We start from the raw sequence: 19534 nt of genomic DNA on the forward strand, positions 1-19534 counted from the left end.
GCAGCCACAGCTGCTCTGTTCAGGTCAGATTTCCTCAGCAGGGATGGCAGGAGCTCCATTTGGCTCCTGGATGTCCATGGAGACCCTCCCTGTATACATCCAGCCCTGCACTGGGCAGGCAGAGGTGCTGGCTGCAGGAACAGCGTTCCCAGTGCCCAGCCTTGATCCGTGGGGTGTGCTCAGGGTCTGGCCAGGACAGCAGGCAGAGAGTGATCCCATCTCACAGTGCCTCCTTCTGTGAGCTGGCAGTGCTGGTGTTCCCTGGGCATTCCCGAGGCTGGGGGCTCCTGCAGCTCTGCTGGTTGTGCCTCTGAGCTGAGCTCTGTGAAATCCAGCCCAGCCTTTAGGACACGTACTGGGCTCCTCCGTAGGGCAGCACCTCTGTCACCCCCCAGCCCACCACGTTGCCCCGGGTGCCACAGGTGTCCCCTGTGCTCTGAGCTGTCACCTCAGCAGGGCTGAGCACTCTGTCCCACAGGTTAAAGCCAGTCAGCTTCCCTGAGAAAGCCAGAGCTTCATCAAACCCCCCTCCCACGCAGCAGCCGTTCTTCTCCTGGCCGAGCTGCAGGATGCCGCCGTCGGGGATGGTGTGAGCCCCAGCCACGTCCCAGGCGCTGGCTGCCAGCTGCCCCTGTGCCCACAGGGATGCAGAGCCGTTCTCTGAGCTCCAGGTGCCACACAGGTGCAGCCACTTCCCAGGAATCACCACATTTCTGGCAGCTAGCTTGTGCTGGACGCTCCCCACGGCGAGCACGGCGGCGTCGCGGCTCAGGTACAGCTGGATCTCATAGGGGTTGAACTTGGTTCCATAGGAGAAGATGATGGTTTTGTCCAAGGCCTCGGTCACCTTGAGCCAGGTGCAGGCACTGAAGGAGCTCAGGGTCATTGCAGAGGTCGGGTGGACACTCCCAAAGATCTTCCTGGAGCGCATGGGGAACAGAATTGCGGTTTCACAGCCTGGAAAGGTTTGGAAGATTGTCAGGTAAATAAGAACTGGTTTATTTGTATGTGCACAGTCAGGACTTTTCCATGGATTCATTAAGGTTGGAAAAGATCTCTGTGGTCACCAGGCTGGGGCTGCCCCATCCCTGGCAGTGTCCAAGGCCAGGCTGGACAGGGAAAGGTGTCCCTGCCATGGCAGGGCGGATTGGAACAGGATGATCTTTAATTAAGATCCCTTCACCCCAAACCATTCCCTGATTCTGGGAAATCCAACTGCCAGCCCAGCACCACCGTGCTCACCACTAAACCAGGCCATCAAGTGCCACATCCCCCCTTTCTGAGCACCCCCAGGGATGGGGATTCCATCTCTCCTCTAGGTCCCAATGCCTGAGCCAGGGATCACTTCCAGCCCTCCCCAAGGGACTGGGAGCTCAGCTCATCCACTGGGATGCAGGGACCCACCCCAGGGTGCTTGGAAGGAGCTGTCAGAGCTGCTGGAGGAATTGCTGGGACTATGGCAAGGGATAATCCAGCTGCAGGGATCTCTTGGCTCTTCTGCCTGCACTGTGCAGTCCTGTGGCATCCCAAGGGTTAATGCAGCTTCCCTTGGGATGCTGGCTCTGAATGGAGCAGCACCTCTGGGAGAGGGACACAGCCCTTGGAGCTGGGTCATTCTGCCAGGGAATTGGGTAACCCTCCCACTGAAGTGTTGTTTTATCCTCTAAGTGTGGAGCAGTGAAAATTCCTCAGTGGGGCTGAGAGAAGGGTCAGGGATCCCCTCAAACAGGTTTGGACACCCAGGTGTTCCCAGGAGAGGGGGAGGCTGTGCCTGGAGAAGGAAATTGTGCCATGGATAACAGGGCATCAGGGCATCAGGGCACAGCAGCTCCTGAAAAACAGAAAATGTTGGCAGGAGCATGCTGGGGTGGGCTTGCTTATTTAATTTAATTATTTATTTATTTAATTTACACGAGTCCCTTTCCTGGCCCTGCCTTTAGGATTTTTTGGTCAGGAGCATTTTTGGGCACTGGTTAAACTGGGGAAACTAAGAGACAAATGACACTTTTAATCCAGCTCTCCTCTCATGTCCAATTAATCAAAGTGTTGATAATAGAGATTAGATTGGTTAAAACCACTAACAGAAATTTATGAAGCTTGGGAAAGCAAGTGGTGATCAGCAAAGCCAAGACATTTCTGGTGGTTTCTGTGCTGTTCCCTGGTTGTACCTAAGTTAATATCCAAGGTGACAGCAGGGAACAAGCAGCCCCTTCTCCAATTAAGCTGCTTCATTTCCTGTTTAAAGAAGCTGGAGGATCTGAAATGTCTAAAACGTGTGTGGAAATGTCTGCTGCAGGGAATGAAGGACTCTTTGTGCCCTCCAGGACTGAGCTGCTGTGGTATTTCATGGGCTGCTTCCCTCCAGCTTTGAGCAGATTTTACATCTCCCATTGACCCTTTTGAAGAGGGGCAGGGTCAGTGAGCAACTGCTGGGGATTCTCCTTAAAATGCTACTTAGGAGCGCTATTGTGAAAAAGATTTTAATTAGCAGGCTTTCAGGCTCTATTATCAAAGCCTAAACAAAATTAAAACCAGCCTCAGTGAAGAACAAAAAAGTGTGATTAGAAAATCCCTCAAGAGTACGGCTGGCAGCAAGTCAAGATGTGAGAAATTAAAGTCAGTTGCTAAAAATTCCCTTGGAAAAAAAAAATCCAGAGAGATACTCTGGAAGTACTTAAAATGTAGCCTTTAAATTTACAAGTATGGTTGTTTTATGTAAAATCACGTGAGAACCAGTGGAAATAAACCGAATTTCCACTGATGATCCTCAATGCAGATCGAGTTTTGTTGCTCCCACCTGGTGCAGAGGCAGGGAGATAAGGAATGAGAACATGCTCTCTGCAAGGCTTGGGGAAAAGAGGAACATGCTCCAGGTCCTCCTCCCAGCACACAAAGATCTGAGGTGTTGTGATAAAGCAGAGAAAACAATTTACTTCTAAAGCTGAGTCTGCCCTGCATGAAGGGATGGGTTCAGGTTGGGCTGTAAAAGCTTTGATGTGAGGTTGGTGTTGTCTTTGCTGTAGCAATTTCTGCTCCTTTCTGCTCCCTGGTGTGGGAGCTCATTCTGGAGCTGCTGCACCCTCTCCTTCCCACACCTGGGGCAGATTTTTGGGGGGTTCAGGTTGCAATAACTTCTGTTTGTGGAAAACAGAGCCCTGAATCAGCAGTCAGAAGGTGGGCAGGGTGATTTCAGTGCTAATTCTGCACCCACACCTCAGACAATGAGGGGCTGAGCTGCTCATTTTGGGGTGTTCTGCACAGAAAAGCTGAGTTGGGATTTGAGGTGTGGGCCCACCTTTCTACAGCCACCTCACTGACTTCCAGATGTTCTGGAAAGGGAAAACCCTCCCCCAAACAGCAGCAGCACGGGTTAGTGACCTCTGTGTGCCAGTGGGAATGCTCAGGGCAGAGTTTTCCTGCTGGATTTCAGGGAATGTGCCCTCCCTGCCCTGGAGTGTGCCTGGCTGGCTGCAGCAGCATGTCCAACTCTTGGAGATGAACATGAGATGGACCAGAGATGGTGAGGAGATGTTAAAGTGGGAAGAGGAAGGAGTGGGAACATGCAGGAGAGCTCCAGGACTGGTGTGACTGCACAGGAGTCACCAGCTGGGAAGGCAGAAGGTGAGAGAACAAAACCTGGATGTCTAGAACACATTTGGTGCTCTCAGCCTGGAGGAGGTGAGATCCTGGAGGAGGTGAGACCCTGGAGGAGGTGAGATCCTGGAGGTGAGACCCTGGAGGAGGTGAGACCCTGGAGGAGGTGAGACCCTGGCTGGCTCTGCCCTGCATGAGGAGCTTGGATAAACCCTTGCTTTGATCCCACGTTTGAAAAGCTCAAGTTTGCACAAGTCCTGGGGTTCCCCCCTTCAGCACAGCCCATCCCAGGCTGCTCCAGGGGATGAAGGAGGGGTCCAGGAGGGTTTTGTGAACCGCAGAACCCCCACACTGGCCTTACCTGCTGGCAGCAGGTGCTGAGCTGCCCATTGCTGTGACACCCTCAGCTCAGCCCGGGTCTGCTGCAGCTCCTTCCACAGCGAGTTCAGGGTGGGACTGTCCCCTGTGCTGGCCTCCAGCCCGTCCTGCAGAGCTGTTTGCAGTGCCTGCTGCTCGGCCCCGCTGCGCCAGGCGCTCTCCAGCCAGCCCAGCCTCACCGACACGTTGTGGCTCAGCTGCAGGACGTGCTCCAGAACCTTCCCTCGCTCCCACTCCTGCAGCCTCCTGCCTTCCTCAGCCTGCTCCCTGCTCCTCAGCAGCGCCTGCTCCACCTGGGACACCGCCTGGGAGGTGACAGTGGCCAAGGTGCCCGCCAGGGTGGTGGCCAGCTGGCTCAGCTCTGCCTTCAGGGTCTGCAGCTGCAGCCTGGGCAGCTCATCCAGAGCCTGCAGCATCATGTTCTCCTTCATCTGCGAGTTCTCCAGCATGATGAACAGCTTGTCCCACTTGCTGTGCTCCCGCTGGCAGTCGCACGAAGCAGCTGGAAGGGAACGTACAGATGTTGCTGCTCCTTTGTACCGAGTTTTAAACGGGAGCGTTGGCAAAATCTGGCTCTGTGCTTCCAGAATCTTGGAAGGGACCCTACAGACAATGAGGTTCCAGCCCCCTCTCCCTCTGTATCACACAGAACAGTGCAGGGGTGTGCCTACAGAGATCCCAAACCCTGGGACAGCAGCAGCCCTTTGTATGAAAACCGAGAAATAAAGAGCCTGAAGCAGAGCCCAACACATCCCATCCAAGGCTTCACCAAAATAATCCACAGCTACCAGCTTCTCCCTGATGTGTGCAGCAATAACCCTTACAGGAGCTGGGCAGCAAAGAGAGCAGCTCCGCACTAAAAATAAATTCAGATTAACTTCGCTCACCTTCCTCCGCCGCAGGGGCCGGCCCCTCGATCTCATTCTCCAGGTTCACGTACATGAGCTCGTAATCATCGTCCTCGTCCCCGGCGGAGCCCGCGGCGCTGCGGGCGCTCAGCAGGGCCAGCAGGGCCAGCAGCTCTCGGGCCAGCATCTCCGGTGGCGACCAGAGAGCCGCGGGTGGCGAGCGATGAATGGGGCTGGGAGCGCCGCGCTGCCGGGCGGCTTTTGGCCGGGAGGGGATGGGAGGGGATGGGGATGGGGAGGGATGGAGGGGATGGGGAGGGATGAAGGGGATGGGGAGGGATGGAGGGGCGGGCGCATCGCTCAGTCCCAGCCCTCCGGGCTCGCCCCCGGGATGCTCGCGGTGGCCAAAGGCGGAGCGGGAGCGCTCGGGGGGCGCGGGAGGGTTTTGTGTCATTCGGGGGAAAGAAAGAGTTCCCTGAAATGAGGGGTGCGAGGATCTGGGCGGCTCTTTAAAATGCTGGTTGTTGTATTGGAGTGATGCAGCAATTTAATATTTAAAATACTGGTTATTCTATTGAAGTGATACAGCAATTTATTATTTAAAATGCTGGTTATTGTATTGAAATTATATATCAATTTATTATTTAAAATGCTGGTTATTGTATTGAAGTGATACAGCAATTTATTATTTAAAATACTGGTTATTCTATTGAAGTGGTACAGCAATTTATTATTTAAAATGCTATTTATTGCATTTAAATGATACAGCAATTTATTTATTATTTTAAATGCTGTTTATTGTATTTAAATGACTCAACAATTTATTTATATTTTAAATTCTCTTTATTGCATTTAAATGATTCAGCAATTTATTTATTATTTTAAATGCTGTTTATTGTATTTAAATGACTCAACAATCTATTTATTTTTTAAAAATTCTCTTTATTGCATTTAAATGATACAGCAATTTATTAATTTTTTAAAATTATCTTTACTGCATTTAAATGACACAGCGATTTATTTATTATTTAAAATGCTGTTCATTGCATTTAAATGACACAGCGATTTATTTATTATTTAAAATGCTGTTTGTTGTATTTAAAAGATGCAGCAATTCACGAGTCGTGGGTGACAGAGCCCAGCTCACAGCTTTTTCATCCACAGGTGTGGGTTTGTCTGAAGCCTGCTCTATTTCTGGTTACAATTAGTTATATATTTTTTATTACACAGCATTTTTATACGTGACAACCAATCAATACTTTTACTGTTACCTATAGCTTTTCATAACTACTGACATTACCATGTTCCTGTTACTACTTTTTAATTACAAAAAGTCAGTGTGTTACAGTTTAAGCTAGAAGTTGTTTTTCAGTTTTCTTGCAGTGAAAATTTTTGAGATCTTTCTACTTGCAACATTTTTTTTGTCTGTGAGAATCTTTTTGCTTGGTAAAAACATCTTCTGTTTGAGGTGGATTTATCCATGAAAACCCCTTTAACTCACCTGCTAACACACACTTTGCCTTCCAGTTACCCAGTAAGAATGGCTCAGCAATTCTTTCATCCTATATCAAACCTTGCTTTTAGTTTTATATTTTTATATTTTTATTTTTAATTTTAATTTTTTATTTTATTTTTATTTCTTTTTCAGAGTCTATATTCCAAAATCTTTGTTACACAGACACATCTGTGAGACTTTCCTGTCAAACCCTTTATTTTTTCCAGCAGTGAATCCAGTTTGTGTGCAGGGCTTTGGAGGGGACTGGCAGAAAAACAAACATACCTGGAGCTGGTTTGGATACACGTGTCTAAAAGTTAAATAGTGCAGCTTTTTTGGCCAGTTTGGCACTGCTGTGTGATAAATCCTGTTGTACACCAAGAGTTGATTGCCCTCAGCAGTGCAGGAGGCTCTGAAGGAGTTCTGACAGCTCGGTAGGGCTCTGCTTTCCCAGCCCTAATTAGCACTTCCAGCTCTGTCACTCCGAGGATAATCTGTTGGTGCTGTGTCTGTTTTGGGAGCTGTAAATCTGCACAATCACAGTGGTGTCTGTTAGCTCTGAAAAAACACAACAAGGTGCTTTTGGGTGTAACATTAACTTAGTGTGAGTCTTATTGGGATTAATCTGCTTTAAATTCTGTGATCTTGTTGGTTCTACAATTCATTAATCATGGCAGAGGTGTTTGCTGAGGTGAGATTAGGGGTGATCTCATACAAATTATGGATTGGCCATGAAATATCCAGAGAACAGCAAAAACCCCTCCTGTAATTACATCTAACTTGGAATCTGGGCTCCCTTTCCTTTGTCTCTGGTTTGTTTATACAAACCTGCACTACCTGTGTCTCAGGTTTTGGGCAGAATTCCTCCCTGGGAGGGTGGTGGGGATGAGCTGGGGCCAGGCTCTGGTCCTGGGGGTCATTTCCAACCTAAATGATCCCATGATTTTCAGGTGTGCCAAACCTGAGTCATCCTGGAGGAAAAATAAGTGGTGCTGGGGATTTTGTCTTTGGGGTAACAACCCACCTGCCCATGGGACAGTGGGAATTGCTCCCTGTCCTTGCTGAGCTCTCTGTGCTGCTGGGACGGGCAGGGCTGGAGCTTGGGGCAGCTTTCTCTGCTTGGGAAGGTGAGAAAATCTGATCTGGAAGTGCTGGGGGTCAGGGAAGGAAGAGGCAAGGAAGGCATGGAGGGAGTTGGGTGGGATGTTCTTTCCATTCTTACACAACAAACATTTCCAGGCTCTTTGTTTAGACTGAGGCAGATGAAAGAAGATTGGGAAAAAGTGAATTATTCACAATTCCCAGTATCACCTCTGGCTGTCCAAGCTTTGGAAATCAGGGATTGGGGAGCTGGGTGTTCATAAATCCCTCAGAACCTGTAAAGATGTGACAAACAAAGCTCTGAGTATCCCTTGCTACCTCAAACACAAAAAAAACCCCAGAAAATGGGCAACTGGGCTGTGCCTGCTGACCTTTCTCGAGTTCTCTGAAGAGCAGACCCAAAGTGGGATATCTGGGATTATTTACACTTGTGCACACAGGTTCTTCACTTAAAAGCAATTCCTCGTCAGTGAGGTCACTCCAATCTCTCTGCAGAGGGAGGGGGTTGCTCTGATTGCCTTTCCTTTCCATTTATCTCGGTTGGGGAATATCAGCCCAGCAGTGTTTGCTGCAGGAGAGAGCCCAGAGCTGCGCCTGCACAAAGTATTTTTTGTTCAGAGAGGTTTGGTGGCTGCAGTCCATCATCTGTGATTGCATCACTCCTCTGCTACACCCCGCACTGCAAACGCTGCTTTGCCAGACTAAATAATCCCTCTTCCTTTCCAGATCCCTTCCTAGCCCTGACATCCCAGCTTAGGCAATAGCATGGCTCAGGTTGGTGTCTTTCCTTGCTTAAAGCTGTTTTTTCTTTTTTGTTACTCCCTCTTGGATTCCTTCCCATCACACTTCTGTAGCTGAGAGGAAATTTGCCTGTCCAGGAATACGGGAATTTCATCTTTTGCAATCGTTGCTGGAATTTGAGTGGAGTTTAAGGGCTCTGCTCCACGTGGGCAGAAACTTCCAGTGCAATCTGAAAAGTGCAAAGAAAGGACTTGGTGCCGCAAGCACGACGTCATCTGGAAAGAAAATAATTTTTGGTGCAATCAGTACAAAATGTTTCAGCTTTATACTGTGACATGAGTCTAGAAAGGTTCCAGTGAGTCCATTCTCTCACTTTTTTATCATTGAGAATCCTGAGTTGGAAGGAACCCCCAAAGATGCTCCAGTGCAGCCCCTGGCCCTACACAGACACCCCGAAATCCCCCTGGGAGAGGTGTCCAGACCTTCCTGGAGCTCTGGATGCCTCAGGGCCAGGACCATTCCCTGGGGCAGTGCCCAGCACCCTCTGGGGGAAGCAGAACCTTCCCCTGATCTCCAGTTCTCCCTCTGGGGGAATTTCTGCTTGGCATCAATCCCATGGAACGCTGGTGGTGACAATTTTTAACCCAGATCTGCAGAGCCCAGGGAAGGTGGAGGGTAGGAAATGGCCAGGATGGAGCAGCTTGCTCTTGTTTTCAGATCAGCAAATCTCTTTCCCTTGCCCCTGGCCTTTGTGGCTGTGTGGAACAGAACAGATCAGTGTGCTGTGGGGTGGGCTGGGCTGGGGTGGGGTCTGATAACCTGAGTGGGGTTTGGCACTGCTGGGGGCAGCTTTGGGAAGCAGCCAGGGATGCTCCAGGCAGGACAAGGTGCAGGAGTGAGGCTGGCTGGAGAGTGGGGCTGCTCCTGGGAAGGAAAGCACCCTCAGGGGTCATTACAAGAGCTGTCTGAACCTGCCCTGAGTTATGTGCTCGTTCCTTGGCTCAGGGTGAGGCTGTGAGACCCAGCCATGTCCTGGGGTGTGTTTGCTGTGCTCCAGCCCGAACCCAAATATCCTTTTCCATGGACAGATCTGCTTATCTTCCCAAGCTGTGGGGCTCAGATGGAAATGGGAGGAGAAGCAGCAGGCCAGGGAGCGATTCCTCTTGGAAACCAAGCACAGAGAGGCCGTGAGGACTCGCAGGGGTTGCAGAAAGGAGCCACTCTAGCTTGAACAGGCAGATGTTTTCCATATGTTGCTCAAGTGAAACTTAAATCCATTGAGGCAGGCATGTGCTGCGATGTGAATTTATATATTTTGGTATGAGCCCGAGCTTCAAATTGAATTATGCAGAGACATGTTAAGAAAACGTGTGAGAGAGGGTTTAGCATATCTCTGTCTGTCTGCAGTTGGCTCTCTCTGGCTCCTTGCTATTCCTGGAAATGGCATCCTTAACTGTTTCTGTTCAAATGCATGCTTAGTTCTCTGTTAACTATTCCTTCCATATGATGCTTATTTAATTTGAGAGTCTGAATCTCAGCAAAGGAGAACTGTAGTTTTAGTATTCTGTTGTTTTCTTTTGTTTCTTTGTCATTTCTCTCCTTTCTTCTTTTGTTTCTTTGTTAATTGAAATCACACTTAGCTGGGCCTAGGACTCAACAGAGCATCATCCAAAACTGAAAACTTACTAAGCAAGGTTCTCATGATATTCAGAAATAAAATTATAATTAATAGGAATTAGTGGGGTTTTCTTCACACAATGTTGTTAGGCCCTGTTTTAATAATTTATTTGGTTTCTTGGCCCAATATATAACTTTTTGCAGCTTCATGCCTCCCTGGTTTTGTCCTGATGATCCTTCAAGGCCAGGCTGGGAGGAGATGAGCTCGAGCACCTCTCCAGCCAAGCTGTTCTGTGATGGTTAAACTGGAGTGTGCTGGTGCTGTGGGGCTCTCCCCAGTGCAGCAAAGCCTGGAGAGGCTCCTGGGACAGAGCTGGGCAGAGCTAAAGGAATAAAGCTGGGATTTATTAAAAGGCTTCACAGGATTCACCTTGGGCAGTGCCAGAGCCCAAACGTGGCTGCACCCAAGGGGGACCCAAGTCAGGAGTTTTCATAAATGAGTTTTTCAAAACTTTTAGAAATTTTGGTCCATTTTGACATTGGGTTCATTGTCCCATCCTCCCAGATTCTCTCCTCAATTTCCTCAGCTGGGGCTGGATCTGCAGCGTGTCCTTGGTTCTGGGGCTGGAACAGGATTGGTTTGTGAGAACCTGGAACACTTCTATGGAGCTCAGAGCTATATCCTAGCACAGTCCAGAGTCTATAAATGTGCCAGCAGGCTGTGAGTGACCTGTCCCTGCTGTGTCCCCAGGGAACTGGCTGCTGCTGCGGGTGCTGCCCGCGCTCCTGGAGCAGCGCCCGCGGCCGATCCTGGCGCGCCTGCCCGAGCTGCTGGCACCCCTGGGCCAGCTGGACCCTCCCGAGCAGCATCACCTCCTCAGCCTCCTGCTCAGCGTGGCCAGGAAGAGACAACTGGGGGTAAACCACACTGCCTGCCCCTCTTTGTGTTGGCCAGGTTTGGGGAGGGATCCCGCTGTGCCTGCCCTGATAATTCCCTGTGGGTTCTTTAATTCCATCCCAAGTCCAGCCAGTCATGGAGAGGACAGAGCAAAAGCTCTGCTGGACCTAAAGGTTTGGGTTAAACCATTTGTCTGCAATGGTTTTGGCTCTTCCTCTGTCAGCTGAGTGTGAAATCCCAGAGCTGTGTTTCTGTCAGTGTACATGAGCTGTATTAAAATCCACGTCAAGGGCAATTAACGTGATTTAGGAACTGATGAGAGCTGATAATCCTCAAAAAAAAAAAAAAAGAACAGAGGAAGGGATTGTTTTATGCCCTGTGTCTGTGTCTGAATGTCTTTTCCACAGATGCAGCAGAGGTAATTTGTGTGCCTGTGTACCCTGAATTCATCCCTCAGAGGGGACTTGCATCCTGTTTGGCAGCTGGCTCTGAGGGCAGCACCCTCAGCCTCCTGGAAATTGGGTTCTCACAAGAAATCACCACTTACCTGCAGCACATTTACTGTGCACTGAGACTCTTGCCCCCTTTTTTCCCTCTGTTCCAGCTCCTGACCTTGTCACATTCTTTATTTTCTGGAGGGACCCAAAAATTTCTACAAGTACTTTAATTTAGTGCATCACTGAGGAAGGCTGAGCCTTATGTTATTTTAATCAATAAAACACAGACTGGCCTGGAGCAAGGAAAATATTTGGTAGAGGTGGTTTTTTGGTTTTGTTTTGTTTTTAATTGGGCATTTCCTTACTTATTTATGCATAGCTGCCATATTTTACAGCAGAGCTTGCCCTTATTCCATATGTTCAGCTGAACTTGGATTGACCTCAGCAACAGCTCCATGCAAAGGTCACCAAGGGTGGAAAACTCTGCTAACTCCCAGTCTGGTGGATTATTTTTATCACTCTGGTGGTTGGGTCTCCTCTGGTTGTGTGTGTTCACAATTCAAAACAGAGATCCAATTTGTTTCTGCCTTTTTTAACAGGTGCTGGAAGAGTGTTTGCCATTTTTATTTGGACACCTGAGGGACCCCAACCACAGTGAGGTGATTCTAAACATCCTCCTGGAAATATCCAGCTACGAGCCTGCAGCCTTGGCCCCCTTCCTGCCCACGCTGAGGGAAATTGGGGAGACTTTTCCCACCTTGATTGGGCAGACAGCAAAGATCTTTGGAGCTGTTGGACACCTCGATGAGGTAAGGTGGCAAACAAAACCAACAGGACTTTTTAATCTTTATAAAGTAATGCATCCATGTGTTTCTTTCTTCCTGAGTAACCAGACAGCCCTGCCATGGAGTCATGGGGTGGTTTTAAAGATGATTTTATTTCAGTCCTTCCCCCTTTTGGCAATTAATCTGGGTGTGTATTGGCTGGGCCTCGTGTGTCTGAGCAGCACAGGAAGACCCCATCCCTGCTGCTTCTACTGATCTGGAGCTTTATATTCGTGTAAAATTAAATTTATCTCAGAAGAATCAAAACCAGATTTGGTTTGGCTTTGTAAATCTCATTTCTGTTGTGTGGAAAGAAGAGCCAAAATCCCACTGAGGCCTGGGAGCCAAATGAAGTTTTTGTTCTCTCCTTGTTTACTTCCATCCCCCAGCAAGTTTTACTTTTATAAGATCTGCAGGTGACCACATTTAATTCTGGATTTAATATTTGAGAGTCAGCATTTTCTAGAAACTTTACAGTGGCTTACCAGCCAATGCTCAGCTGAGCACAGCTGGGCTCAGAGCTGAAGGATTTCATTTGGATTCTGTGTTTTGGGGTGTTGAAGCAGCTCTCCCCATCTGGGTGTCTCTCAGGCTGTTTCCTCTCACTCCTGCTACTTCAAAGGGGCTGAATTTATTTATTTTGCCTTTTGTTGCTCTGATTGTTTTATACCAAACCAAGAGGAACCAACTGGCCCTGTTGGGTTTCACAGAGTGCTGGAAATTCCACACTGAAGTTTGTTCAAAGAATATTTTTCCTCCCTCGTATTTTTAACCTGTTGGTTTGTGTGGCTGCACCAATCTCAGCCTGCACTGAATCACTGATGTCCAGGCTCCCTTGAGTGAGTGTTGAGTGAGATCTCACCCTGTCCTCTGTCATGAGGCTGATTTTTCAGGAAGCTGCTGGCTCAGCAGCACCCCAGCCCATGGGGAGGACAAATTTGTCATTTGATTGTCACTGACATCCAGGGACCCTGCTCCAGACTCAAAAACAGGGATAAAACAACACACAGAGGGAGGTGGAGGTGAATGTTCCACCAGGGATCAGCAGCTCCTCTGAAAGGTTGGGAGGTGAGAATCATTCTGAATTATGGGAGATAATGACAGAGTGGTTTGGGCTGGAAGGGACCCTGAAGCTCATCCCATTCCACTTCCACCACCCCAGGCTGCTCCAAACCCTGCCCAAGCTGAGAATTCTCCCCTGAGAGGAGAAGGAAAAGCCTCCATGGCTGTTCCTGGGCATAGGGAGATCATGGAATCATAAAAATCCGGGGAAAAACCTCCAAGCATCAACCCAGGAGTGCTCTGATGGTCTCACCTCACAGCCCCCACATCAGAGCCTTCCCCACCCCTCCCTCATCCCTTCTCCCCCTCCCTGTGCTGTGCCAGGGATTTTCTGCCACTTCTCAGGCAGGAATTGATGTTCCCCTGCCCTGCCAAGCCAAACAAGCGGGCAAGGAGACATCAATGGCAGCCATGGAGTTTTGTTTGTTGATGTTTTATTTCTCTGGAAGGGAAAAGAGGTGGCAAGCATTGAGGCTTGGCCCCTGATGGTTGAGGCTGTGGATCTGAGCAGCAAATCCTTGCTGGCTCCTGGAAAAAGGCTCTTGTGCTTCCAGGGACCCTGGAGAGAGCAGAGCTCTGGGTTTAAAGGTTGCCCCTTGTTTACACACATCACTCCTGGTGGTGTCAGCAACACTCCCAGGGGGCAAGCTGAAATCAGAACTTGTCCCTTAACCATAAATTTGTGCAAATGAAAAACCATCTTGGGGCTCAGGGTGATCAGACACTTTATTTTTTTTCCATTATGTTTTGAACCACCTGGGAGCTGGAGTTATTCCTGAAAGCCTTGTGATCTTTTTGTAGCCTCCTGAACCTGGTTTTGAGAAAAAAAAGCATTTCACTTTGCCACACCTCATTGCTTGTGCTTCAGCTCTTCACCTCCTGGCAGATGTAATGCCATAAAATGTACTTATGAGAAAATGCAGGAATACATCAAACAGGCCCTGCTGAAATAACAAGGGGCTGTGTGCATCCAAACAGGCTTTGGGAAACATTTGGGATAAGAATTGTGGCAGGGATAAGGGCTGCTTTCATGTGGAGCTATTTTGCTTTAATTTTGTTTTGTGAAACAGTGACATATTATATTACTCAGGCAAGTTTATTGTTCTTTTACCTCACTCCAGGCGAGTAGCAGCATTTCAGCACGGCTGGAGACTCTCCAGCTGGATCAAAGTGACAGGAAAATGGTCAAAACTGCTCCTCCATTTAGTCTGCTGCACAGTTTGTTTAGAAAACAAAAAATGTGTTTTAAATGTTAATTGAGCCTCTGTTTATCTCTTGGAGGAAGGATCAGCTTTCAAATAAATGAGTGGCTGCACACCAAAAGTCAACCTTGCTCAATCCATTGAGGAAAAATCTCCTTGGTGCAGCTGAGCTCTCCCCACGTGTGAAGGGATTTGTCTGGTCCCTGTCCCTGCCCTGGCAGGATCTGCAGAGCTGCTCTTCCTTCCCTCACCTCGCCTTGCTCCTCACAAACTTCACTGAACTTGGTTCAAGTGTCCTACACCTTCTCTCTGATTGCCCAGGGTGATTCTGGATCCCATTTCCTCCTCTTGTCTCAATTTCTGCTGTCCCCAGTACTGCATCACACAGTGATAATCCTGCCTCTTGGAAAGGCTGCATATTCCATTTGTGAGATTATTTATTTCTTATCAGTTCCACGTACAGAATGCTTTTGTCAATAGGGATTAAAAAAATATCTTGTTGGCAGATGATCTAGTGAAAAAATAGAAGAGCCACCTCAAAGGAGCAGGTTACTCTGAAATTTGACCAATGAACCAAAAAAAATACAGACCCAGCTGAGTGTTCCTGCAAGCTTGTGCCTCCATGAAACATGTGAGGGAAAAGACACAAGTCCTGTGAGAAGGAAGGCATGGAAAGGAATATTGGGAATTATAAAACTGTGTGCCCGAGTGCTGGAATGCTGTGATGCTCAGCCCCGTCCTGACAAAGTTTTTGGAGCCCAGCTGGGTTTGGAACCAAAGTGGCAGCAGGTTTTGCTCTCTGGTGGTGAGGTCCCAGAGGAGAGGAGGAAATGGGAGCCTGCAGAGTGCAGAGCTCGTGTGTGGCTCAGGAGATCCTGCTGGCCCCTGGCAAGGAGAAACTGCTTGTGCTTGGTGCCTCTGTTTGTGTTTGAGCACAGCCTGAGATCCAAACATCTCCCAGTGTCTGCATCCATCTGCTGAGCTCCACGTGGGCTCCCCTGAGTTAAAGGATTCCCCCAAAGGATCTGATGGGAGTCCCTGAGTTAATCACTGGTTTTTCTGCTGCTTTTCCCATTGGGTGTTTTTAGGACTGTGGAACCCAATCTAATTAGGACAGCTGTAACAGAGGAGCCCTAATCTGGAGATGTTCACATCCAGGCTGGATGTTCCCCATCCCTGGAGGTCTTGGTGGGGCTTGGAGCAACCTGTGGAAGCAACCTGGGGTTGGGTGCTCTCCTCCAAACCATTCTCTGGTTTTATGAGCCAGACTCATCAGAGCTGAAAGAGTCACTGAGCCAGGCTGACCCAGACCCCAAACCAAGCAGGGCCCTTAAAGAGCCTCCAGGGACCTGGCTGCAGGTCTGAGGAGGAGACAGCATGTCCTGAGCTGGGCTGGGTTAGGTAACACCAAGAGGAACAAAAGTCACTTCAGTGTAAGCACAAATAAACTGTTTGTGAGGCAGCTGCCTCTGTCACCACAGCAGCAATCCTGCCCAGGGCAGTGCTCAGTGCCAGCACCCCAAACCCTCCCAGCAGCACAATGGGGCTCAGTCACTGTCCCTGTCCTAGCATTGTCCTTGTCCCAGCACTGTCTATGTCTCAGTCACTGTCCCAGCACTGTCCTTGTCTCATTCCCTGTCCTTGTCTCATTCCCTGTCCCTGTCCCAGCACTGTCCCTGTCCCATTCCCTGTCCCATCACCATCCATGTCCCAGCACTGTTCTTGTCCCAGCACTGTCCCTGTCCCAGAACTGTCCCTGTCCCATTCACTGTCCCTGTCCCAGTGCTGTCCCTGTCCCAGCATTGTCCTTGTCTCATTCTCTGTCCCTGTCCCATTCCCATTCCCTGTCCCTGTCCCATTCCCTGTCCCTGTCCCATCACTGTCCCTGTCTCATTTTCTGTCCTTGTCCTATTCCCTGTCCCTGTCTCATTCCCTGTCCCATCCCTGTCCCTGTCCCATTCCCTGTCCCTGTCCCATTCCCTGTCCCTGTCCCATTCCCTGTCCCTGTCCCAGCACTGTCCCTGTCCCAGCACTGTCCCTGTCCCATTCCCTGTCCCTGTCCCATTCCCTGTCCTTGTCCCATTCCCTGTCCCATTCTCTGTCCCTGTCCCATTCTCTGTCCCTGTCCCATTCCCTGTCCTATCACTGTCCCTGTCTCATTCTCCGTCCTTGTCTCATTCCCTGTCCCAGTGCTGTCCCTGTCCCATTCCCTGTCCCTGTCCCATTCCCTGTCCCTGTCTCACTCTCTGTCCTTCTCTCCCCACTGCCCAGGAGCGAGCCAGGACGTCCCTGCTGCACCTGGTGAGCCAGCTGGCCAACATGGAGCACTCCTTCCACCACATCCTGCTGCTGGAGATCAAGGGCCTCACCGACAGCTTCCCTGCCATCCTGGGCTCCCAGAGCAGGGACATTTATCGGATGAGCAACAGCTTCTCTGCCATCGCCCGGCTGCTGGCGCGGCAGCTGGAGCGCGACGGGGCAGCGCCGGCCAGGTACTGACACAGCCCAGCCCCAAACCAACCCTAACCCCAAATCCAACCCCAAACCCAACCCCAAATCCAACCCCAAACCCAGCCCTAACCCCAAATCCAACCCCAAACCCAACCCCAAATCCAACCTCCAAACTCAACCCCAAATCCAACCCCAAACCCAGCCCTAACCCCAAACCCAACCCCAACTCCAAACCCAATCCAAACCTCAAACCCCAAATCCAAACCCAACCCTAACCCCAAATCCAACCCCCAAACTCAACCCCAAATCCAACCCCAAACCCAACCCTAACCCCAAATCCAACCCCAATCCAAACCCCAAACCCAACCCTAACCCCAAATCCAACCCCAAATCCAACCCCAATCCAAACCCCAAACCAAACCCTAATCCAAACCCTAATCCAAACCCCAAACCAAACCCCAACCCCAAATCCAACCCCAATCCAAATCACAAATCCAACCCCAAACCAAACCCCAAACTGCAAACCCAACCCCAAATTCCAAACCCAACCCCAAACCCAAAATCCAACCCCAACTGCAAATCCAAACCCAACCCAATCCAAACCTCAAACCCCAACCCTAAATCCAACCCCAATCCAAACCCCCAACCCCAAATCTAACCCCAAACCCAACCCAAATCCAAATCCCCAACCCCAAATCCAACCCCAAACCCAATGCAAACCTCCAACCCCAATCCAAACCTCAACTCCAATCCCAACCCCAAACCCAACCCCAATCCAAACTCCCAACTCAAACCCAACCCAACCCAGCCCTCCCTGGGCCTTCAGCCTCAGCTGTCACATTTCCAGACCCTGTCCTGGGTTAGTGCAGAATTCTGAGCTCCACACAAAGTGTTCCAGGCTCTCCTCCCAATCCTTTCCCAGCCCCAGAACCAAGGACACGCTGCAGCTCCACCCCAAAAAGTGCAAACAGGGAATGGAGGAGAGAACCTGGGAGGGTGGGACTGCAGAGTCTGGAGCTGGGAAATGAACCCCAGGGTGGGAATGGACCCAAACTGATAAAAGTTTTGAAAAAGTCATTTATGAAAACTCCTGAGCCAGGGTCCCCCTTGGGTGCAGCCACGTTTGGGCTCTGGCACTGCCCAGGGTGAATCCTTGAAGGGTTTTAATAAATCCCAGCTTTGTTCCTGTCACTCTGTCCCAGGTAACCTCTTTAAGCATCAAAATTCCCATTCAACACCCTCCCATTGCCATGAAGAAAGCCATGCCCCAGATAAGCACACTTAAGCAAGCTAAAAAGCCTCAGTTAAAAATAAATCAGTGAAGTCAGGCCTCACAATTATCATTGAGTTTATTGTAGAAAATGCCCACTGAGGGTGATGGGAACAATGGCTGGCATAGCTCCCTGATGGAGATTTGTCCAAAAAAAGTCTGAGATAAATTTCTGAAGCATCCACAGAGAGATTTCTGCTCACTCAGCTGCTCCTGGCTGTGCATCCTGAGGTTAAAGCATTGTGATGTTCATCGTGGTGAGGACAGGAATGTTATTTAAATACAGGGGGGCAGTCACTTCTAATTAGTGAGAGACTTGTAATTAGAGTTGTCTATGCTGCAGTAGGTCAGGGGGGCACAGAGGGGTAATGATTCTTTAAAAAAATGGAACACAGATGTCAGAAAATCCTAAGGGTGAAGAAGGAGCCAGCCTGGGAGCAGTGGAGCCCAAACAGTGCAGAAACAAGAGATTGGTGTCCTGGAGAGAGGCAAAAATGAAAAAGGAGAGGAGCAGAGAGCCCCTCCTCTGACTTTGAGGCTGTGACAAATATCCAAGCTTCACCTGGTGGCAGAACCTCAACAAAAACCAGCCCTGAGCATTCACAGCCCTCCATTTATGGCTGAAAAAATTGCTTTATTTGTTAAAATACTGTGATATTCCTATTCCTCATTACATTCTGTGCTTAACATTCATCTCTAGAGCTGCTAAAAAAACCCCAACAGTTCAAAACAAGGTTTTCATCAAAATCTGCCTGTTTCTAAAATTCTCTTTGTTAAGGACTGCCTGAAGTGTAGAAGCTTCATTGTCTGTGAGTGGGGTTACAGATGATTTTCTCTCTCTGCTCTTTGATTTTATTTATTTCTTTATTTATTTTAAATTTCACTGCCTCCCCAGCCCTCTGTGCTGTTGTTACCTCAACGTGGCTGTGAGAGATCCCAGCAAAATGCTCTTTTTTCACCATTTTTAGCTGTTTGGTTTCACATTTAGGCCTGGATCAAGCAGAGTCTCAGCTCAGTCACACGAGGCTGAGTGAGATTTCTCTACTGATTGAGCTGAGCTGATTTTGGCTCAGGGCTGGGAGCAGCCCAGGTGTGGAGGTGGAAGCTGCAGCCACTGAGCTGAGCAGCAGCAACCCAGAGAGTCTGAGCTGTGAAAGGAAACCAGGCTTTAAACTGAGCCTGGATTAAACCATTCCTCCAACCCTGTGTTTGCAGAAGGAGGAGCTGATTTCTGCACAGCCAGGGCTGGCCCAGAGTTGTTTGACACAGGGAATTTTACATGCAGGGACTGCATAATGAAAACCAGGCCATGCTCTGCTGCTCCTCACTGTCCCAAAAATTGCAAGTTCAATCCCAGAGGGGTTTTTAAAGACCATGCACAGGGTTTTGATGGACTTACCCAAGCTAGAGGGGCAGAGCAGTCAATGAAAGGGAAAGGAAAATTCAAAGTCCTTGTTGTGGTAAGAACTGAGCATGAGGCTGCCCCAGTGCTGGGAGAGGAGAGATTTGGGTTAAATATGGATGAAATCCTTGGCACAGTGCCCAGAGCAGCTGGGGCTGTCCCTGGATCCCTGGAATGTCCAAGGCCAGGCTGGACACTGGGGTTTGGGACAGTG

The 19534-nt window shown here is 49.3% G+C and overlaps 2 protein-coding genes across 5 annotated transcripts in view; one reads left to right on the forward strand and one right to left on the reverse strand.

Annotated features, from left to right (window-relative positions):
* VEPH1 (ventricular zone expressed PH domain containing 1) overlaps positions 1–19534 on the forward strand; it is a 59394-nt gene that overhangs the window by 14063 nt on the left and 25797 nt on the right. For 3 of the 4 annotated variants that reach the window (XM_033068947.1, XM_033068948.1, XM_033068949.1), the window contains exons 6-8: positions 10526–10692; positions 11709–11918; positions 16469–16689. In XM_033068947.1, the coding sequence (XP_032924838.1) occupies positions 10526–10692; positions 11709–11918; positions 16469–16689 (598 nt within the window). Of the gene's footprint in view, positions 1–8142; positions 8191–10525; positions 10693–11708; positions 11919–16468; positions 16690–19534 lie in introns of those variants that run through there. The other variant, XM_033068950.1, reaches the window with a different exon arrangement.
* On the reverse strand, positions 326–5112 carry PTX3 (pentraxin 3). The gene is made up of 3 exons (XM_033068951.1): positions 4860–5112; positions 3956–4474; positions 326–957 (listed from the first exon to the last, which is right to left on the reverse strand). Exons 1-3 carry the CDS (start codon positions 5005–5007, stop codon positions 344–346), a joined length of 1281 nt encoding a protein of 426 aa, XP_032924842.1. The 5' UTR covers positions 5008–5112; the 3' UTR covers positions 326–343.

The sequence above is a fragment of the Catharus ustulatus genome, chromosome 10 (assembly GCF_009819885.2).
Source record: "Catharus ustulatus isolate bCatUst1 chromosome 10, bCatUst1.pri.v2, whole genome shotgun sequence".
NCBI lineage: Eukaryota > Metazoa > Chordata > Aves > Passeriformes > Turdidae > Catharus > Catharus ustulatus.

Bases quoted from the DNA above. Each gene is read 5' to 3' on its own strand.
- PTX3 (XM_033068951.1), bottom strand. From the start codon at position 5,007: ATGCTGGCCCGAGAGCTGCTGGCCCTGCTGGCCCTGCTGAGCGCCCGC. The intron at 4,475-4,859 runs GTGAGCGAAGTT...GTTCCCTTCCAG, and splicing joins GGCCCCTGCGGCGGAGGAAG to CTGCTTCGTGCGACTGCCAG. The intron at 958-3,955 runs GTAAGGCCAGTG...AAACCTTTCCAG, and splicing joins TCAGCACCTGCTGCCAGCAG to GCTGTGAAACCGCAATTCTG.